Consider the following 19,536-nt stretch of genomic DNA (forward strand, 5'->3'; position numbering starts at 1 on the left):
ATGTTTGAATAATAATTGACATGTTGTAAATATTTGCAGAAACTATGGAGCACTCCCGAGACGAAGAAACAGAAGCGATGTTGGGGGACATAATCGCAAATGGATCAAGTGATGATGTTGCGTCATTTCTCCTCGACACCGTTGATCAGCTAGATGAAGAATAGGGCTATGTTTATGATGGTGGCTTCGACCCATTAATGCCGGTACAAGAGGAGGACTATGTTCATGATGGCTCCGGTGACACAATGGAGGTACAAGACGAAGAAGACCGTGGTGACTGCTCCGGTCACCGAACCGAGTCCGGCCAGGTATATATATATATTAGTTAAGCCCGTGCTAACTAGTTAATTGATGCATCCATTGTTTTGGTATATGTACACATATTAATTATTGTCGTCTTTCTTTCTTATAATTTCTAGCCCTCCGGATCGAGCACAACTTCAGTAAGGAGACGAGGCCCGAAGAAAAAGTTGAGCTCGGATGAAAAGTTTGAGATCATAGAAATCGCGCCCGACGGCGAACCGATTGAACCCATCCGGACAAGGAAGGCATTTTCTGCTCAGTGCGGGGTCCTTGTTAGGGACAGGATCCCGATCAGCATCCAGCAATGGTATAAGCCTGCTAAGGATGAAGACGCTGAGGTGTCTTATGTCAATGATATGCAGAAAGAAGATCTTTGGACTGAGCTGAAGGCAAATTTCACCCTACCGCCAGAGGAGGATCCGGAGAAGCTAGTTAAAAAGCAATTAATCAAGTCTTGTGCTCTTAAGAAGATGGCAGGCCTAATGAGGAGGTGGAGGAAAGAGCTGAACCAGTTTGTCAAGGAAAAGAAGACACCAGAATTCATCGGCAATATGAGAAGATCAAAGATCACTGGCCCGCATTTGTGGCCCACAAGACATCGGAAAAGAGTAAGAAGATGTCGGAGACAAACAAGAAAAATGCTGCGAAGAAGAAGCTTCACCATCGCACGGGGTCAGGTGGCTACCTCAAAGCCCGGCCTAAGTGGTCCAAGGCTGAGCATGATCTGCTTGAAAAAGGGATTGAACAAGAGACAATGCGCTGGCCAGACCGTTGCCGGACTTGGTTCTTCGGGGCTGGCAGAACCTTGGACCCTGTAACAGGGAAGTGTCAGTGGACGGACGAGCAACTGCAAACACCAGTCAAGAACCTTCGACACTATATCAATGCAGCGCAGCGAGGGACATTCCTTCCAAACAGGGAGAAGGACGAGCTCACAATGGCCCTTGGGAATCCCGAGCACCCTGGACGGACACGAGGCACGCCTGGCTCCATTCCGTGAAAGGTTGGTTTTCCGGACGCAGGGGGTTACAAAACCCACGAGAGGAGGAAGAAACTGGAGCAGGACCAAATGCAGGCGCTGCTTGGAAGGGTAATGGGGCTAGAGGATCGAGAAGAGGAACGAGAAGCAGCAGATCGCAACAAACGACATGCCGAAGCTTCCCCCGAAGCTACCCCGCCATCTCAGCGGAGAAGCAGCGTGGCTTCCACCGAGCTGCTTCAGCCGGAGCATGTCTTGATGGCTCCTTCCAGCTATCTCGTGGATGGTATCACGGAGTCTCAAAATTGCCACATGATGGCGCGATGGATGAATTTGAAGGTCAAGGCGGCTGTTGGCCAAGTTTATCCTAGTGGACCCGGCACAACTTATCACTGCCAGCTGATTCCAAAAGGATATGCTAAGGTGATGGTGGATGAAATAACGGAGGGATTTGAGGACCTCGTGCTTGACCACCCTACCGGTGAAGGGGAGACTAGGCTGGGTTCTGCTCTGAAGACTCCATGCCTATGGAAGAAGGAGCTCATCAACCTTCTGAACTGGACGCCTCCGCCTCCTCCTCCTGCTCCGGCGAGTCAGGGCACTCCGCCTCCTCCATCGCCTCCTCCTCCGGCGAGTGACAATCAGGGCACGTGTGGCGGCACTCCGCCTCCTTCTCCGGCGCATGGCGGCACTCCGCCTCCTTCTCCGCCTGTGCTGGCGCTCCCGAGCAGCCAGCAGCATCCTCCTTCTCCGCCTCGCCAGCAAGGGCGGAAGAGACCCGCCGCCGCCCCGGCTGCTCCGGCGCGTCGTACTCCTTCTCCTCCGCCTCGTAAGCAAGCACGAAAGAAGACAGACGCCGCAGCCGCTCCGTCTGCTCCGGCGTCTAGCAGCACAACCAGAGGCGTGAGGCAATACAAATACGGTCCATCATCTCTCAAGCCTCTAGAGAAGTTACCGTACGAGAGGTCCGAGGAGGAAAACGATACGATTGTGCAGGCCCACGTGAAGGAGTTCTTTGAAGGGGTGAAAGCAAAGAGACATCCACCTCCGGAGGAGAAGGTAGATCCGGTGAAAGCAAAGCGCACTATCGATGCCCTGAGGAAACCACCAAATTCTCCGCCGAGAACCAACTATGAGCGCATTACTGAACAGACATATCTCCAAGCCCAGCGGTCGGGAACTACTGTCAGTGCTAAAAGGTCAAAACAACGAGCAAAGAGGAAAAAATTGCCCAGCTCGGCGAACAAGCACAGCAATCGTGCCCCCCGCTCAATGTGTCTAATGCTCCGGGGACGGTGGCCAGTTATGGCAATCTTGACGATTACCTGCCTGACGATGCACTTCCTGATTTCTTGAAGGTGGACGGACACAGATACGAGTACGGGAAGCCTCTCGTCAAAGATGAAAAATCTCTGACAACAATGATGCGAAGATTCCATAATTGGTACATGGAAACCTGCAGAGAGTCTGATGGTAAGAATGCTTTGTATCTGCATATTAAAGAGGAGCACGATCTCGTTGCAAATGATCTGTTGACTGTTCCATTTGAGGAGTTCTTCGAGTTCTTCAATCAAAAGGCCCTCAATAAATTAATGGTCTTTTGCTACTGCCTGTAAGTACTATTTCTGTCATTAAGTCTCTATATATAGCTCGGCTCTTTCATTGCATGCATGTATTTATAATTAATTATCCTCAATATATTATGCAGATTGAAGATCGTCGAGTGCAAAAAACAAGAAATTTATGGTATTGGGTTCATTAACACAAATATCATAGATGTATTTCTGGTTAAAAAGAACGTCAAAGAGGCCTAGAACAACTTGCTACGATCGTTGATTAAAAATCAAAACAAAGATACCATACTCTTTCCTTACAACAGCCCGTGAGTGTTACTGTCGTGTGCATATTCGGTTTCCCTTATTACTCAAGCAAGGTTATAGTAATGTAATTGATGAGTTATGCATGCGTGCGCAGGTACCACTATATTCTTCTGGAGATTAAGCTTGAGCGTGGACTAGTAACCGTCTTAGACTCGAGACGGAAAGATCCCAAAACCTATGCGGACATAACTGAAATGCTCATCAAGTAAGTTCAATCGATCATAATTATCGCACCATATCAGTAACTTTTTGTTCATTTCCTGATATCTCAAGTAATAATAATTATTTTCTTTGTCTTGCAGGGTTTGGAAACAGTTCACCGCAGAAGCTCCGGGACTGCCGAAGGAGCTGCGATATACATACCCGAAAGTAAGTACTACTGGCTAGCTAGTTGCGCGCATCTCCGGCCCGTTGATTCTATATATAGCTATACTTTCATCAATGTCATTTATAATGCTTCATTATCAGTTTGATTGACCTCTATTTCTCGTAAAGTGCTTGTGGCAGGAGGAAGGGAATGATTTTTGTGGATACTACATGTGCGAGTTCATCCACACCGCGGCTTTGAAAAACAAGCGGGGCTACTCTCAAAGACAATATGAAGTGCGTAAGCAATAATATTCACAATTTCATTTTATTACACCATCATTTTTGTTGAGTTTCATTCATATATATGTATTAATTAACCCCCTTCTTCAAATTAGACGTGGCAGATGCGGAATGAACTCCTAGAACCAGATCGCATGAAAGCAATTCAAGAGGAATTGGCGGGATTCTTTCTTGACCACGTCATCAGTAAAACCGGAGAATACCATGTGGAAATTGATTTCAAATGCTAGCTAGGGGTTTGTAATTATAAGAGATTTTATACATATTGTACATGTATGTAGCCAGTAGCGTCGGATACATGATACGAAAACTTGTTGTTCGACCAACCTCTCGGAGAAGGAGAGGTCGATCGATCACTTCTCTCGGTATGCATGACGAACTTCTATACTGAATGGTTCTCTCGATCACTTATGTATATATAGTACGTAGCGTCCAAGCACGGACATAAGAGAGGACACTTCTCTCTATTAATTAGCTAGCTAACACAATATATGAAACACCTAAATAATTAACCCCCCAAAACCCCCAACCTCCCCTCCTTTCAAAAAAAAAACACAAAACCCCAGCAACTGGAATGCTGACGCGTGGATGCATTTTGGTCCCGGTTGGTGCCACCAACCGGGACCAAAGGCCCCCTGACTGGGGTGGGCGCACAGAGCCACGTGGAGGCACATTGGTCCCGCTCTGGATTGAACCGGGACTAATGGGTGGAGGTATTAGTAACGACCCATTAGTCCCGGTTCATGAACCGGGACTAAAGGCCCTTACGAACCGGGACTAATGGGTGGTTTTCTACTAGTGTATGAGGGTATGATTGTCACCATGGATCTTGGTGATCCTGACATCGAGCAAGACAATATGGACATTTGGGTTCTTGTTGATACGCTTCCGATTGTACCGCTATGTGAGTTCCTCAAACATAGTTATTCATTAATTTATATTATTTATTTCAAAATAGTTGACAACTTATTTCAATTGACAGCTTATTTTGATTCTTCAAAGACTGCGCGGAAGATGGTAGACAAAACCCACTACACTGATGGCTCCGAATTAACTTATAAGGAGAAAAATCATCTGATCGCATTTTGTACTCTTCTTGAGGATTACAATAAATATTATCAAACTCCTCCAAATTATGGTGAATACGTGCCACTAGTGCATGTGTTGAACCATGGTAACTTCTCTGGAGATACCCTGGTAAGATTTTTTACTATTACGACATCCGTGCATCTTTTGCATACTTCCAAAACTAGTACATCATTGCTAACTGCGAAGTTATTACTATGTTTTTCAACAGAAACTCTCAATGGATTGTGTGCCTCATCTGATGTATCTGAATGGTTGCCTTACAGTTTTGAACATAATGCCAGGTAAATCTAGGGAGCTCACCTGTGCATATCATATTTCTAAAACCGGTGAACACATGTTCATCAAAGAATGTGAGAAATGTATGGACATTCGCAAGGAGGTTCTTGGAAGTAACATTCAGCGAAAGGCAAGAATTGGAGACAGGCTAATCTCCATTCTTCATAATGGAGAGTCAGGGGCTATCTTGTTTTTTGCTATTTTACCTTAGAAAATGTAGTAGGTCTTAATCGAATGTAGTAGGTCCTATGAGGTACAATATGTTTATTATGTGGTAATGTGTTAGAGTTGATAATGAGGAGTACTTGTGATTACGACTAGTGACCAATTTGCTAAGTTGATCTTGAGGAGGTGTTATATGACAATGATGTATTATGATGATAAGTTGTTAATGATATGATGATGATGATGATATTATTATATCATTGGGTGAAAGAACCGCGGATTAGTTTCAAGTGGATGGACATCCACTTGAATCTAGTCCATGGTTCTTTCACCCCGTGTTGTAATAACTCATTATGATGTAAAAACAATCTCTAAATTCCTGTTGTATGAAAACTTGTGTAAAGGTGTATGAATACAACATGAAATAAAAAAGAAATAAAATACTAAATAATAGTAGTAGTGCGGGCAAGGAGAAGCACTACTACTAATTACCAGTAGCGCTCTTCTGGAGAAGCGCTACTACTAAGTCAATTTAGCAGTAGCGTGGGTCAAGCCACGCTAGCTAAGCTTTAGCTGTAGCGCCTTATCAGTAGCGTCCTGCACGCGCTACTGATAGGCCTAAAACTCGCGCTGCTGCTAGGCTTTTCCCTAGTAGTGTCTATAAGACAAACTGGCCATGGCAAATCAATGCTCTGAATGAGTGGTCTTTCTTAGTCAAATTTCCACCTGAGATTGATGTTGAACAAGTAGCTCGATATCCTTGCTTTGGGTTGTCTCAGAATAACACTATAGTAAATGTGGAAGTTTGGAAAGGTGAAGTTACTGCTGAAGAGGAGCTGCAGAAAGTCTGGCTCAAACTAAGGAAAATGAACCCAAAATGGTGTGAGTGGTCACTGCCGGATCAGATCACATCCACCTTTGGTGTTTTGTTGGATGTTGACTGGCAACACAATTTCAGAGCTTCTATGAGACTGTGAGGGTAAAAATTGCATGCAAGGACCATAGCAAGGTGCAAAATGAGAGAGTTTTTGGAATTCATGGGAAGCTGTATAGAATCCAAGTTGAGGTGGAACCTCCAAGTGCTGATATGGAGGAGCTGAGTCAAGAGCAACCTACCAGTTATCAGCAAAATGGAGGGTCTGACAAAAACCACAACAACAGAAATGCCAATGAAACTGATTCTCATAAAAGTTCCAAAAGATCAGACAATGGCTCTAGACTAGTTGTAGTGGTGGGATGGCCAAAGAGGCCGCGCAAGGCTCCTGCCAAGATGAAATGGGACCTCCCACTCCAACTTCTTTGCTGAAAAACAAACTATCAGAGACTCTGCAGAATCCTAGGAGAAGTGCTCTTGATCTCCTGCTGGAAAATGGGATCCTAGATGATGGTTTCAGCTTGCTGAGAGAGATGGAAAGCTGAGATGATGATGAGATTAATACTGAAGATGGGGATGAAGACCTGTCAGTGGAAGCCTTGAATCTACCTGGGAACAATGCTGAGAAATCTATGGGAAGCTATGAGGAGAATTTCCCCCAATCCAACAGTTGAACAAGTAAAAAAACTAGGGACGTGTCCAAGCTACCAGGATGAGTGCTAGGGTGGTTGGAGACACCAGAACCATCCTTCAGAAAGCTCAGCAATTAAAATGCACCCAGGATGCTGGAACTATGGGAGAAGTTACGAAAAGCAAACCTTTATCTCTTTTCAATAATCCCAATTTCCTTTCTGTTGCTAGTAAAATTGGTGTAGATGTTAACCTAGAAGTAGATGTAGATCCTGATCCCACTTACAGCATTGCTAGCCTGGGTAGTGGGAAAGATTTAATTCCTGACAGAACTGAAGGTTCTGATTCAGATTTCATCACCCCCCCCCCCCAAATGTGTAGTAGTGAGGATGCTAGAAATAACTCTAGTGAGCTCTGGTACTTGGTTTGCAAAAATAGAAGGGGCAAGCACCCCCAGAACTAGGCCTTTATCATGAATGCCTTGTTCTGGAATGTTAGGGGATTGCTGTCCCTGGTAGGAAAGCTTTGATCCTGGAAACCCTGGCCAAAACTCGTGCATCTATTATTGGATTCCACGAGACTAAAGAAGAGGAGTTTTCTGACTCCTTTTTGAAATCATTAGTAGGAAATAGGAACTTCTCTTGGTACCATTTACCTGCACAAGGCTCTGCTGGAGGCATCCTGATGGGAGTAGATCTAGATCTTTTTGATGTTATCTCTTGGTCTAAACTATAATCTTCTGTTACTTGTGTAATGAAGATGAAGAATGCTGACACTATTTTTAGAGTCATTACTGTTTATGGATCCCCCTATGATGAAGGAAAAGAGAGCTTCATCTCCGAACTCCATTCTTTAATCCTAGAGGATCCTTTCCCCACCCTGATAGGGGGGGATTAATTTGGTTAGATATGCCAAAGATAAAAGTAATGGCAACATTAACCAAAGGTGGAGTGAGAGCTATAATGCCTGGATTGAAATCTGGAGCCTGCTTGAGATCAAGCTATCCAGTAGGAAATTCACCTGGGCTAACAACCAAGTGGACCTTATCATGTCCACTATAGATAGGCTCTTTTGCAATACTGAGTTGGATATGATCTTCCCCCTAGCATCCTGTAGGGCTTTGCCTAGGTGTGGAAGTGATCATGTTCCCATTATTTGCGAGTCTGGTCTAAACCAAAACCCTTAAAGTAGCAGCTACAAAATGGAGAAGTGGTGGCTCTTGAGAGAGACTTCTCCAACTTAGTTACTAAGATTTGGAATGAACCTACACATGCCTCCTCCCATATAGAGAGCTGGCATGTTAAAATTAGGAAGCTCAGGAAAATCACCAAGGGGTGGAGTTCCAATCAGGAAGCTCAAATTCGAAGATATAAGAAAATCCCCCTAGAAGAGTATGATAAGATAGATATAATATCTGAAACCTTAGGCCTCTCTGAAGCTGAATTCTCTGAGCTTCAAAAAATATGGCTACAAGAAGAAGCCAAAGCAAAACAGAGGTCCAGGGATAGAGAGATTAGAGAAGGTGACAGGAACACTGCTTATTTTAATGCAGTAGCCAACCAGAGAAGAAGGAAAACAATATTCCACTCTCTGGATGGCCCTGAGTGACCTGTCACTGACAATGTTGAAATGCTTAAGATTGCTAGTGATTTTTATAAAGATCTGTTCATAAAGGAAGATAGAAATGGGTTTAATATGAACCCAAACTTTTTCTCTGAGGAGGAAAAAGTAACTCCGGATGAAAATAATATTTTAGAAGCCTCTTTTTCAGAAGAGGAAGTTAAAAAAGTTGTTTTTGACTCCATTCTGATGGAGCTCCAGGGCCTGATGGGATCCCTTTCTTTTTCTATCAGCACTTCTGGGATCTGGTGAAAAAAGACCTGATGGATATGTTTTCAGACTTCCACAAAGGGGAGTTTGACATACATATGCTTAACTTTGCTATGCTAACTCTGGTTTCCAAAAAAGCAGATGCCTCTTCTATGAAGAAGTTTAGGCCCATCACCCTCTTGAACTGTAGTTTTAAGATTTTCACTAAAGTACTCAAAAATAGGTTGTCAAAGAACTTGCACAGGCTGGTAGCTAGCAACCAGTCTACCTTCTTAAAAGGTAGATATATTTTGGAAAGTGTGGTGACAGCACATGAGGTGCTGCACTCAATCCACTCTAGTAAGAGAGAAGGCTTGGTACTAAAAATAGACTATGAGAAAGCCTTTGATAAAGTCAATCTAGAATTTAGAGGAACTTCTTAAACTTAGAGGTTTTGGTGGGAGATCGACACATTGGATTAAGCAAATTACCCATGGGGGCTCCATTGCTGTCAAAGTGAACAGTAGTGAAAGTGATTTTTTTTCTCACTGGGAAGGGGCATAGACAGGGAGACCCCATTTCCCCATTGTTGTTCAACCTTGTAGTGGATGCTCTTACCAGAATGCTGATGAAAGTTGCAAACCAAGGGTTGATTGCAGGGCTTTGCCCTGAAGTCTGCCCTGGGGGAATCATCTGCCTACAATATGCTGATGATACCATACTCTTCCTAGATAAGAATACTCGGCATGCAGCTAACCTCAAAATGGTCCTGAACTGCTTTGAGCAAGTTGCTAGAATGAGGATCAACTACAGTAAAAGTGAATTGATTCCCATCAACTTAGATGCAGAAGAGACAAGCTGTTTCATTGAAATTTTAGGATGCACTGAAGGTGCTTTCCCCATAAAGTACCTGGAGATCCCTCTCCACTATGATAAGCTTAGGAGAGAGGACATACAACCCCTCATAGATAAAATAATGAAAAGGATCACTGGATGGAGAGGGAAACTGCTCTCCTATAAAGGCAGACTTGTGCTAATTCAAGCATGCCTTGCTCGCATCCCAATCTACCTACTCTCGTTTTTCAAACTCCCCAAGTGAGCCATTGACATGATCAATTCCCAAATGGCCAACCGCCTATGGAATGACTTTGAAGGGCATAGGAAACTTCACCTTGCTAGTTGGAAAATGATCTGTATGAAAAAAGAATTTGGAGGTCTAGGCATTCCCAACCTCCAAGAGGTGAACACCTGCCTCCTAGGATCCTGGGTTAAGAGATTCTATGAAGAAGGAGAAAAACCTTGGCAAGCTATCATAGAACAAAAATATTTGTCTGGAAAGCCTAACTTGTTTGCGGTCCACTCCATCCCAAACTCTTCAAGATTCTGGAAGGGATTTCAATCCATCATTCAAAATCTGAAGTTTGGATTTAGATGGAAAGTTGGCAATGGGGAGAGGGTCAGATTTTGGGAAGACACCTGGTTCGGGACTTCGCCACTAGCTACCCAATTCTAGCCTGTCTACCTGGTCTGTAATGAGCAGACTAAAACTATCAAAGAAGTCTGGGATGGGGAAACCCTAAAATTAACTTTCAGAAGGAACTTTGATAGCAAACTCATGGAACTATGGTACCAGCTAGTCGAGGTCGCTGGGAGCATTGCTCTCTGTGAGGATTTTGATTCACTGATATGTCATCTTCAGAGTAAAGGGGTTTACTCTTCGAGCTCTCTATACCATGTGATAAACTTTAGAGGGGTGCAACCAGTTTTCATCCCAGCGGTGTGGAAACTTAGTGTGCCACCCAAAATTCATGTCTTCTTATGGCTTTTCTCATGTAACAAACTAATGACCAGCGACAACCAGAGGAAAAGACATATTATTAAACCCCTTGACTGTGTTTTGTGCTTTGAGCATGAAACCATCTCTCACCTGTTCTTTGAGTGTGTTGTAGCAAAATATGCCTGGTCGTTTATAATTGACCACTTCAGGGTCCAGACAGGGACTGATTTTGAATCGGTAGCCAGATTCTGGATCTCTAACAAGAAGAACTCGGCTTTAAATATAGTTTCTTCAGCAGTCAGTCATGTGGTGTTTGTGGAAGTATAGGAAGTCTATCATCTTTAACAACACCATTTGGACATCTATTTCGCAGGTTTGGAGGCTGATCCTTAGAACACTCAAATTCTGGGCGATCCTGGGTCCAGAAAGTGGCAGGGCACGTCTAGGGAGCTTCATGACAGCTCTAGCTACGTTCTCCCAGCTGCCGCTGAGGATAACGAGTTCCTGATGCTTAAGAACTACGCGGGAGATGTGGTAGTACACCAATGGGACATGCTGAAGATCTAGGAGGATGGCTAGAGCTTCCATTCCCCAAAGAATCAAGGGGGCCTGAAGAACAAGAGTACGCTGTGTAGCCCCGTCTCGACCTTGGCCTGCTGGTCACCCCAGGCAGCTACAGCACCACCTTTCAAGCTCAGGAAATCGGAAGGGATGGAACCAAACGACGCTCTGGAGATACCGGCCTGATAAACACCCCTGCACCTACCCAGGCCAGCGTGCCGTGCGATCCAGGAGAAGGATCTGTATTAAGTTTTCCATTTAATCATAGCACTCTGGTTTCTCTCTATGAACTGCTCCTCTTAACTAGTGAGCTGATGTAAAACATGTTGGTCAGGGTTTCATTCCCAGTAATGGAACCGGGGAGGGGGACCTCCCTGCTCATCTACAAAAAGGAATACATATTGTCCGACGTCCCTCTTGCTCAATGTATTAGTGGAACATTTGATCAAAGCATTTACTGACCCGTCCAAATATCTGGTAGTGCCCATATGAAAATGGAAGTGGTGCCGCGGCAAACATAAATTGCAAGTAAATAAATAAAACAGCATCCAGTGACCGCCGGCGGTGTTGGTTGAGACTTTTTTATACTGCCGGCATCGACGCTTGTCAGGACCTGTGCCAGTTGCTTCGGCATCACTATGACACCTGCTTGCCTCCACGGATGCACTTGTACCATTTGGTACGTCCAACCATCGTGGGTTGCCAACGCGTCTAGTTTTTTTTTTCTGAGACGACATGAGCTCGTGTAAAGTTGATGTGACAGCAGAAGTGCCAGTATACCAATTCAAACCGAAGCAGGTGCAACAAAAAATCGTATGGTGTAGTTGATGAGACGGCAGAGGTCGTAGCGCTCGGTAGCATCCGGCTTAGATCGATCGGATGTGGCACAGGATTGGGCATCCGGCCGGCCATGTGATACTTTTTCGAATAATTTGACCGGTACCTGCATCCTCGCAAGGTTCTTTATACATTCAATATGAAAGAAATACAATTGACAAAAAAATTATAAACGTCCACTCTCTCTGTACAAAAATATAAGATGTTCTACTCCCTCTGATCAATATTACTTGCCGCTGGTCTAGCACAAAATTGTACTAACTTTGCACTACATCAGCGACATGTAATATCGAATGGAGGGAGTATTTCTTTTTTGATTTGGATGCATATAGACAAGTTTTAATGTGTTTCTTCAGTCATTGCAGTCTGTGCTTCGTTCATTTTGGAATATCCAAAACAACTTATATTTGTGAATAGAGGGAGTACTTTACTTGCATTACAAGCGTGTCTACCAATATACATGTGTGTCTAGAACGAAGAATAACACATAAGCTAGTGAATGTTACCTAGTGGCCACCACCTGTAGAGAAATAGGGCAACTAGGTCTTCCTCCTAAGAGACTCCGCCGATGCTGGTTCCCTCACCATTGGTTGCCTTGTGGCGCCAACGAGGTGGAGGAAACCCTGGTATGGGGTGCCTATGTTGGTTGTGGTCGCCTAGTTTGAGTATAGGTTAAGTATTGTTATCTGGCTCGCGCCATCAATGGGAAGGAATAAGATCTACACATCTTTGTGTCGAGCTTTTGCTAGGGACGAATCTTGCTCCTTGTTTTTGTCTTAATTTCTTCCAGCAAAACTTGCAGTGCAAACACATGGGTGCTCCCACGGTACGCTTAGCCTAACGTGCGGAGATGTAAGGGGTAAATGTAAGAGCGAGGCAACACGACTTGACCAAAAACACAACTCGACGATTGAATCGCATAAGCCGGGGAAGCCCTAAGTGATAGTTATATTATTAAGTTTGATTATGATCCTGCATTTAATTCTTATGAGAGAGGCAAATATGGTTATAGAAACCTTCATGTTACAAAATCACCTTTCTTTGTGATGAATGTTTTGAAGTCAGATTTTTTTTTCTCTTGAATATACTAGGAGGTGATAGATCTGCTCCTCACTCGCCTATTTTTTTTTCCTTTTTGGAAAATCCTCAACTGCAGCCTTTCTCGTGTAGCTGGTAATTGGATTGGGATGATAGTCAGAGTTAAACAGCGGGCACCTCTTCACCTCTGGAGCAGCGGCCCTTTAGAACATTTGACCCATGAAAGATAAATATGGTGGAGGACAAAATTGAGAGAAGATTTGTTGGCAGACGGCGACGCCTGAGGGCGTCGTTTCCCTTTTTGGAGGTGTCGACACGGACTGATCTCCCCACTTCATCTTCCCCTAGGTCTCCCGGGCGAAAGGCTTAACTCTGTTGGGCTGCGGCGGCGCTCACGGCGCCGTTCCCTTCTTGAAGGCATTGCTTTGGAAACCTTAGGGTTGGGTGGCGTTTGTGGGTGGTGGGCGACGGCGGTGGTGCAGCCCTTTCCTAGCATGGATTTACGTCTGTTGCTTGGAGATGGACTCGCGTAGGTGGAGGTCATCGGCTGGCGTCGTGGTGGCGTCAATGGCGGAGGACGTGCCAAGGCTCGCTTAGGTGGAGGTTGTCGTTTGGCGTCGTGGTGGCGTCGATGGCGGAGGACTTGCCAAGGTTTTCACCTCAATCTGCTCTGAAGATGGACTAGTGAAAGATGGCGGCGACGACACATGTTAGGCCATCAGACCGGTTTGAGCCCCCGGCCCGGCAGATGGCTTGGTCGGGGCCTCCGGCTTTAGATGTTAGTCTTAGGTGAGAGGTATGGGTATGTGACCCAGCTTGCACCCCTTCATCATTTGGATAGGAGTAGCGGCAGATGCTGCGAAGATGACGGCTTCAGGCATATTGTTGTTATACTTTGTAAGGTCCTCGAGAATAGTCAATAAAATGGCTGTATGCATCTCCCAGATGCAGAGGCCGGGGGAAATCCTCCTTTCAAAAAAAAACTCGAAAACAAATGGCAAGAAATGCTCAGGTCGTGACAGGATTGAGATACCGTTCACTTTTATTGTCCTAAATAAGATATAACATCGAGAACCGTGTTAATTTAATTGTTTTGTTCATGGACATTGTAGAATCATTTCTTTCGGCGGGTTTACTTTTATAAGCATCTTATATCTTATCATCTGTTCTTAAATAGTTGCAACCCACTATCTATTTTTCCTCTCCATGCAACTATGTCACACTTAGTGCACTAATCTATTCATGCATCCAATGCACCTCATGAATCATGCTTGGATTTGTTTCACCAATTTTTGTCCGCAACATAGACTGCCACGTTACATATTTTTGAAGCATAGAATACATATATTTGTATGTTGGACACTTGGAGCAAATATCTTTAGGTCATGTTACACACTTTTGTTAAAAATGGCACCCCCTTTGACTTCAATCCAATGGATTTCTCCTTTTATATAACATTTTGTGACATGCTTCATATAGCTTACTGTTTTCAGACTATATCCCGAGAGCATACTTAAATTTATTTTTCCAATTGTTTAGCCTTTTAACATCGATTTTATCGAGGTTACCGCAACAACGCGTGAGGCATCATCTTGTGTCTACTAATTTGATGCACCATAGAAAGCTCCACGTTAATCTTGGAGGTTAAAAATTTATATCCATAAGATTAACTAATGATTCACAAATAACCATGGGGTGATTCCTACTCCGCCTCTTCCACCGGCAGGAGAGAAGGAATTCTTTCCAAACAATCTTATCTCCTTTCATGTATAATAAAAGAACTATATTTATTTGCTTTCCATTTCCTTCCACATTAGAAAAAGAAGTAACATAGGCCGGACAAAGTAAATCTAATCATGGACTCCCGCTAATTGATTCGCTGGCACAAGCTGCAGGTGAAGTCGCCTCCATTCCTCTTCAGTCGCCACACGTGCAGCTTCATAGGCCTATCTTCTTCTTCGGTATTAAATAATAAGTAACAAACAGAGGCCATACAAAGTAAAACTAATCATTGCCTCCGGCCGCTAATTGATTCGCCGGCACAAGCTTCAGGAGAAGTCACCTTCATTCCTCTTCAGGCTCCACATGTGAAGCTTCATAGCCCTATCTTTTAGACGAATGACATCTCATCCTTGTAAGGGATCTCGCTGTACGCACCTGCAGTAATTGCATGTTTCCATATGGCCATGATTTCTAAAGGATTGTGAATGCACAAGCATTTAGTCAATGAGTTGAAGTGCTGATGAGGTTCATGCAAAGACATGATTGAGAATACTCGCCAACTGCGGGCTAGCTGGTCGAATGTCTATTTAATTTGGTCTACCTCCACAGGCCGGCTACATCATGCCTTTAAAATAGTGTGGTATGAAAAAAATAGCAAGGTCTTCAAAATATTTAATTAGTGTGCTATTAACGAGATATTGTACACTAATTTATTTAGCAAGACATTTCTCACAACGCTATAGTGTGCTATTAGAGACGCTATAGCGCGCTGCTTTTTTAGTGCTCCAGATGCTGGCAAAGGTAAATATATCAATCAGGTTTGATATAATTCATGTGTGCTACAGATTTTGGTAGTTCATATGTGCATCTATTTTCTGATGCATATATGTGTAGATTTGCGTGCAGGCATTGATTTTTCAAATAATTTTAATGCAAGGTGTGATAACTACACATATGTATTTATTTTTGTCATAATTAGGAGAAATAAATATTAAAAATGATTGTACGCTGAAATTTCCATACCAATTTTACTAACTCAATATAATAAAAATAAGCCTTATGTCTGTCATCAGTCAGAAACATGTGATACACAAACCCATATATGTGTTGTAGATTAAAAAAGCTATAATCTCCACGTTACCTCAATTAGATATTTTGAGATCTATCTTCCGTAGTTTAACAGAAAAGTGCAAATTTGTTTTTCACGTAACTTAAATATCACCCGTTGCTAATATATCAGGTCCCAGGATCTATTCATTGTTGGCAAAGAAAATGAATGTCTGCATGCATTCCTGATAAAGAAAAGCTTTGTTGATTAATTTTAAAAAATGATATGACCTAAAATTTTGTCAAATATGTTGCCAACAGACTTACGCTCTTGCCGACACAAAGACCAAATTCAACAGCTCCTAATGAGCGATCCCCATGAACAAGAAAAATAGTAGGCACAAATAGTACTTTAGTGTCAAGAAAATCTGCAGATTGGCCATGAAAGAAGACAGTGTGCTCCTTGGTGAGTGAAGGCGTTGATGACCACACCGTTGCCCTACAATGTGTAGTGCTGAGGAGGCCCATGCCAAGAGCTGATGGTGAGAACTGGCCTATTGCAGCTTTATGAGTTTCTTTTGTCTACATGTACATGGCGATGAACGGGATCCATTTACTCTAATGCGGGCAATGGTAACTGTTTCAAGCAGGTTTGATCTATGTCATACACGCTAACAAGTTGGAGGTTTGATTATTATGTTGCGTGAGCTTTAGATTTGGGTTGGGCAAATTCGTCACTTAGTTTACTGCTTTTTGTATGTAGCACACATATGGCTGGTGATGACAAGTTACTATATTTAGTTGGTTCATTGACAACAGCGTGTGGGATTTGCCGATACATTGGCACAACGTATGATAACTACACATATATCTACTTGTACCCTTATCAGCAGAACAGTGCAAATAGTACTAAAATCATCATGTGCTCAAATTTCCATGCTAATATACCGCTACAAGGTCATAAAATTAAGCCTTCCATTTATCATCTGTGAGAAAGATCTCATGTACACACACACGATTATCCATGTCATGAACCGATAGGACTTGTGTGTTTTCAATGGAAAATAATTAGAATTCCCCACTTTTCCCCAATAAGTTTTTCCTAGAAATTTAATCATTAACAAAAAAATCAGGTCTTCTATCTGATAGAGTTTAACGAAAGAGAAACTCTAATATATTTTTTTTTGATAAAGTATGAATTTTATTCACGCAAAATGGAGCAGCAAGGAGATACAAACACGATGACCACACACCCGGCCTCTGCATAGCTAGGGTGCGAAACTCTAATAAATGACAATATATTTTCATGCAATATAAATGGTTTCAATAACGCATCTTTCCAAAAAGAATGAATAAAGTGCACGGATTCACTGCTTATTACCAGGGAAAAATGAATGCTCACATGTACTCCCTACAGAATAGTTTGCATGAGTATGTTATGTAAACTTGATCTTAAAAATGACATGCTCTTAAAGATAACAGTAAAGATGTTATCGGGAGCATGCTCAACGTCTCTAAACCATAACACCAAACTCCATCATAATTTATGGGAGAAAAGGATAACAAATGATACATCCACCGAATTTTGCGTTTGCAAAACTATAGCCACCAATACACATGCAACCTTGGTGAATATGGAACAGTGTTACATTTATTATAAACATAAAGTTCCTGGGGTGAAAAGCAGTTGTGTCTCGAACTCTCGATTCATGGTTGGAAAAGAGTATACGTGCAAACAGTACAATAACAAATGGATTGACCTGTTTAACTCGATCCTTTTATTTATACAAAATTAGAAATTAAATACTATTATGCTGATCCAAATAGTGTCCTGAATGTCCCTATATTTAAAAACCGAAAGCACTAGCCCCTGCAGGTGCACGGCTTTAATAACAGGTTTGTCTAATTAAGAACATTCTATCGCAGACGGCTTTTGCAACCCAAACATATGGATTATGCAGTAATCGCTGCAAAAGCAAGTAGATGGTTAAGAAGCTCAATGATCAGGATGCGAGGGAAAAGAGACACACAGCTGAACCGTACGTGTTTGAGGATTTAGACAATGCAACCCATACATTATATAAAATTACTAATAACAAACATAATGTTGAACGTTACTAAAATACACTAGGTACATCAGGAGCACATACAACAGGGTTTTGGGAGTAAAAACGCATATCAATTCGTACAGCAGAAACACAACAAAAAGTGAAAAACCAGGGATAAAGGAAACTCAGAACAGCCATCACACCGTCGCTCTCGTAACCACTTGTAGTACTGGTGATTTTATGTTGTTGGAGAATAAATAATAAAGTGTGGTTTGCTGATCGATCATGCAATGGTTGCCAATGGGACGCTGTAGAGGACGAGTGTCTCGACGGTGAGGCCGGGGCCAAAGCCGAAGAGGACACCCCACTCCTTACCCTCTCCAGTGGTTGCTTGGCCATCCTGGGAAGAGGTCTTACGCATCACGTCGAGGACGAAGAGGACACATGCGCTGGACATATTGCCATACTCCGACAGGACCTCTCGGCTCGCGCGCATGCGTTCCTTGTCAAGGCCAACTTTCTCCTCAACCATGTCCAGGATCGCCGGCCCGCCAGGGTGTGCAATCCAGAAGATGGAGTTCCAGTCGTGGATGCCCAGAGGCTTGAATGCGTCCTCGAGCGCCTGCTCGATGTTCTTGGAGATGAGCCCGGGCACGTCCTTGAGAAGGTGGATGGTGAGCCCTGCCTCCGTAAGGTGGCCGTTGATGGCACCCTCGGAGTCGGGCAGGATGGTCTGGCTCGCTGATACCAGCTGGAAGAGTGGCTTCTCGAAGGGCACGTCGGGGTCAGCACCGATGATGGCAGCGGCCGCGCCATCGCCAAAGAGCGCATGTCCAACCAGCGAATCCAAATGGGACTTGGAGGGGCCACGGAATGCCATGGCGGTGATCTCCGAGCAGACCACCAGCACACGTGCGCCGCGGTTGTTCTCGGCGATGTCTTTGGCCATGCGGAGCACCGTGGCACCACCAAAGCAGCCTTGCTGGTACATCATGAGGCGTTTGACCGTCGGCGAGAGGCCAAGCAGCCTCGTCAACTCGTAGTTGGCACCTGGCATGTCCACGCCGGAGGTGGTGCAGAAGACAACGTGGGTGATCTTTGACTGCGGCTGGCCCCACTCCTTGATGGCCCTCTCTGCCGCCTCTTTCCCAAGTTTGGGCACCTCCACGACGACAATGTCGTGGCGCGTGTCCAGCGACGGCTCCATGTGGGAGCAGATGCTAGGGTTCTTTTTCAGGATCTCTTCGGTGAGGTGCATGTGCCTCTTCCTGATCGTGGACTTCTCGCACATCCTCTCGAACTTCTCCTTGAGGTCCGGGAGGTGCTCGCTCTTGGTGACTCTGAAATAGTAGTCCTGGTAGGTGGCCTGGTACACGCAGTTGGCCGGGACGGCCGTGCCGATTGCCAGCACGGTCGCCAGACCCACCGCCCGTTGTGCCCTTCTCACTTCCTCCAATTTCACCGCCGCCATTGATCAGCACCAAGGAGTTCTAGCTAAGTAGCAAGGGTTTGCTAGCAAGGGTTTAGAAGGTGCACCTAACGTAAGATTGTATTTCTCAACTCCGGTGATAGGACTCACTGGGAGAGCTGCCACTTTATAGAACATGATTTGCTAACGGATTCATTTTTTTTCTACTGGAGTTGAATACACCGACGACTGAGCTTGTCTGTTTTCTTAATTCTGATGGGACGCCTGCAGCTTAGAGAAACTCTACCATAATAGCCGTCTTAAGGAGCATGGTGCACAAAAGTATCAGCTTAATTTAGCAGTCGCGACAATGTTTCCAATTTTAAAAGCAAGAACCAAAAAACAACTCTGCCAGTAAGTTTGCCGTGTTCCGCCCAAGGCAAATAGGACACGGCTGGACCGGGTCGGCAATAGTTAACATTGC

The 19,536-nt window shown here is 44.0% G+C and overlaps 1 protein-coding gene across 1 annotated transcript; it reads right to left on the reverse strand.

Annotated features, from left to right (window-relative positions):
• Window positions 1-17,903: 17,903 nt before the first annotated feature.
• On the reverse strand, window positions 17,904-19,115 carry LOC123104448 (chalcone synthase 2-like). Its single transcript, XM_044526301.1, has one exon. The coding sequence runs from the start codon at window positions 19,113-19,115 to the stop codon at window positions 17,928-17,930; it is 1,188 nt and encodes a 395-aa protein (XP_044382236.1). The 3' UTR covers window positions 17,904-17,927.
• Between the last annotated feature and the right edge of the window lie 421 nt (window positions 19,116-19,536).

This window comes from Triticum aestivum, chromosome 1B (assembly GCF_018294505.1).
Source record: "Triticum aestivum cultivar Chinese Spring chromosome 1B, IWGSC CS RefSeq v2.1, whole genome shotgun sequence".
NCBI classification, from domain to species: domain Eukaryota; kingdom Viridiplantae; phylum Streptophyta; class Magnoliopsida; order Poales; family Poaceae; genus Triticum; species Triticum aestivum.

Coding starts and splice junctions, on each gene's coding strand:
- LOC123104448 (XM_044526301.1), bottom strand. CDS start 19,115: ATGGCGGCGGTGAAATTGGAGGAAGTGAGAAGGGCACAACGGGCGGTG.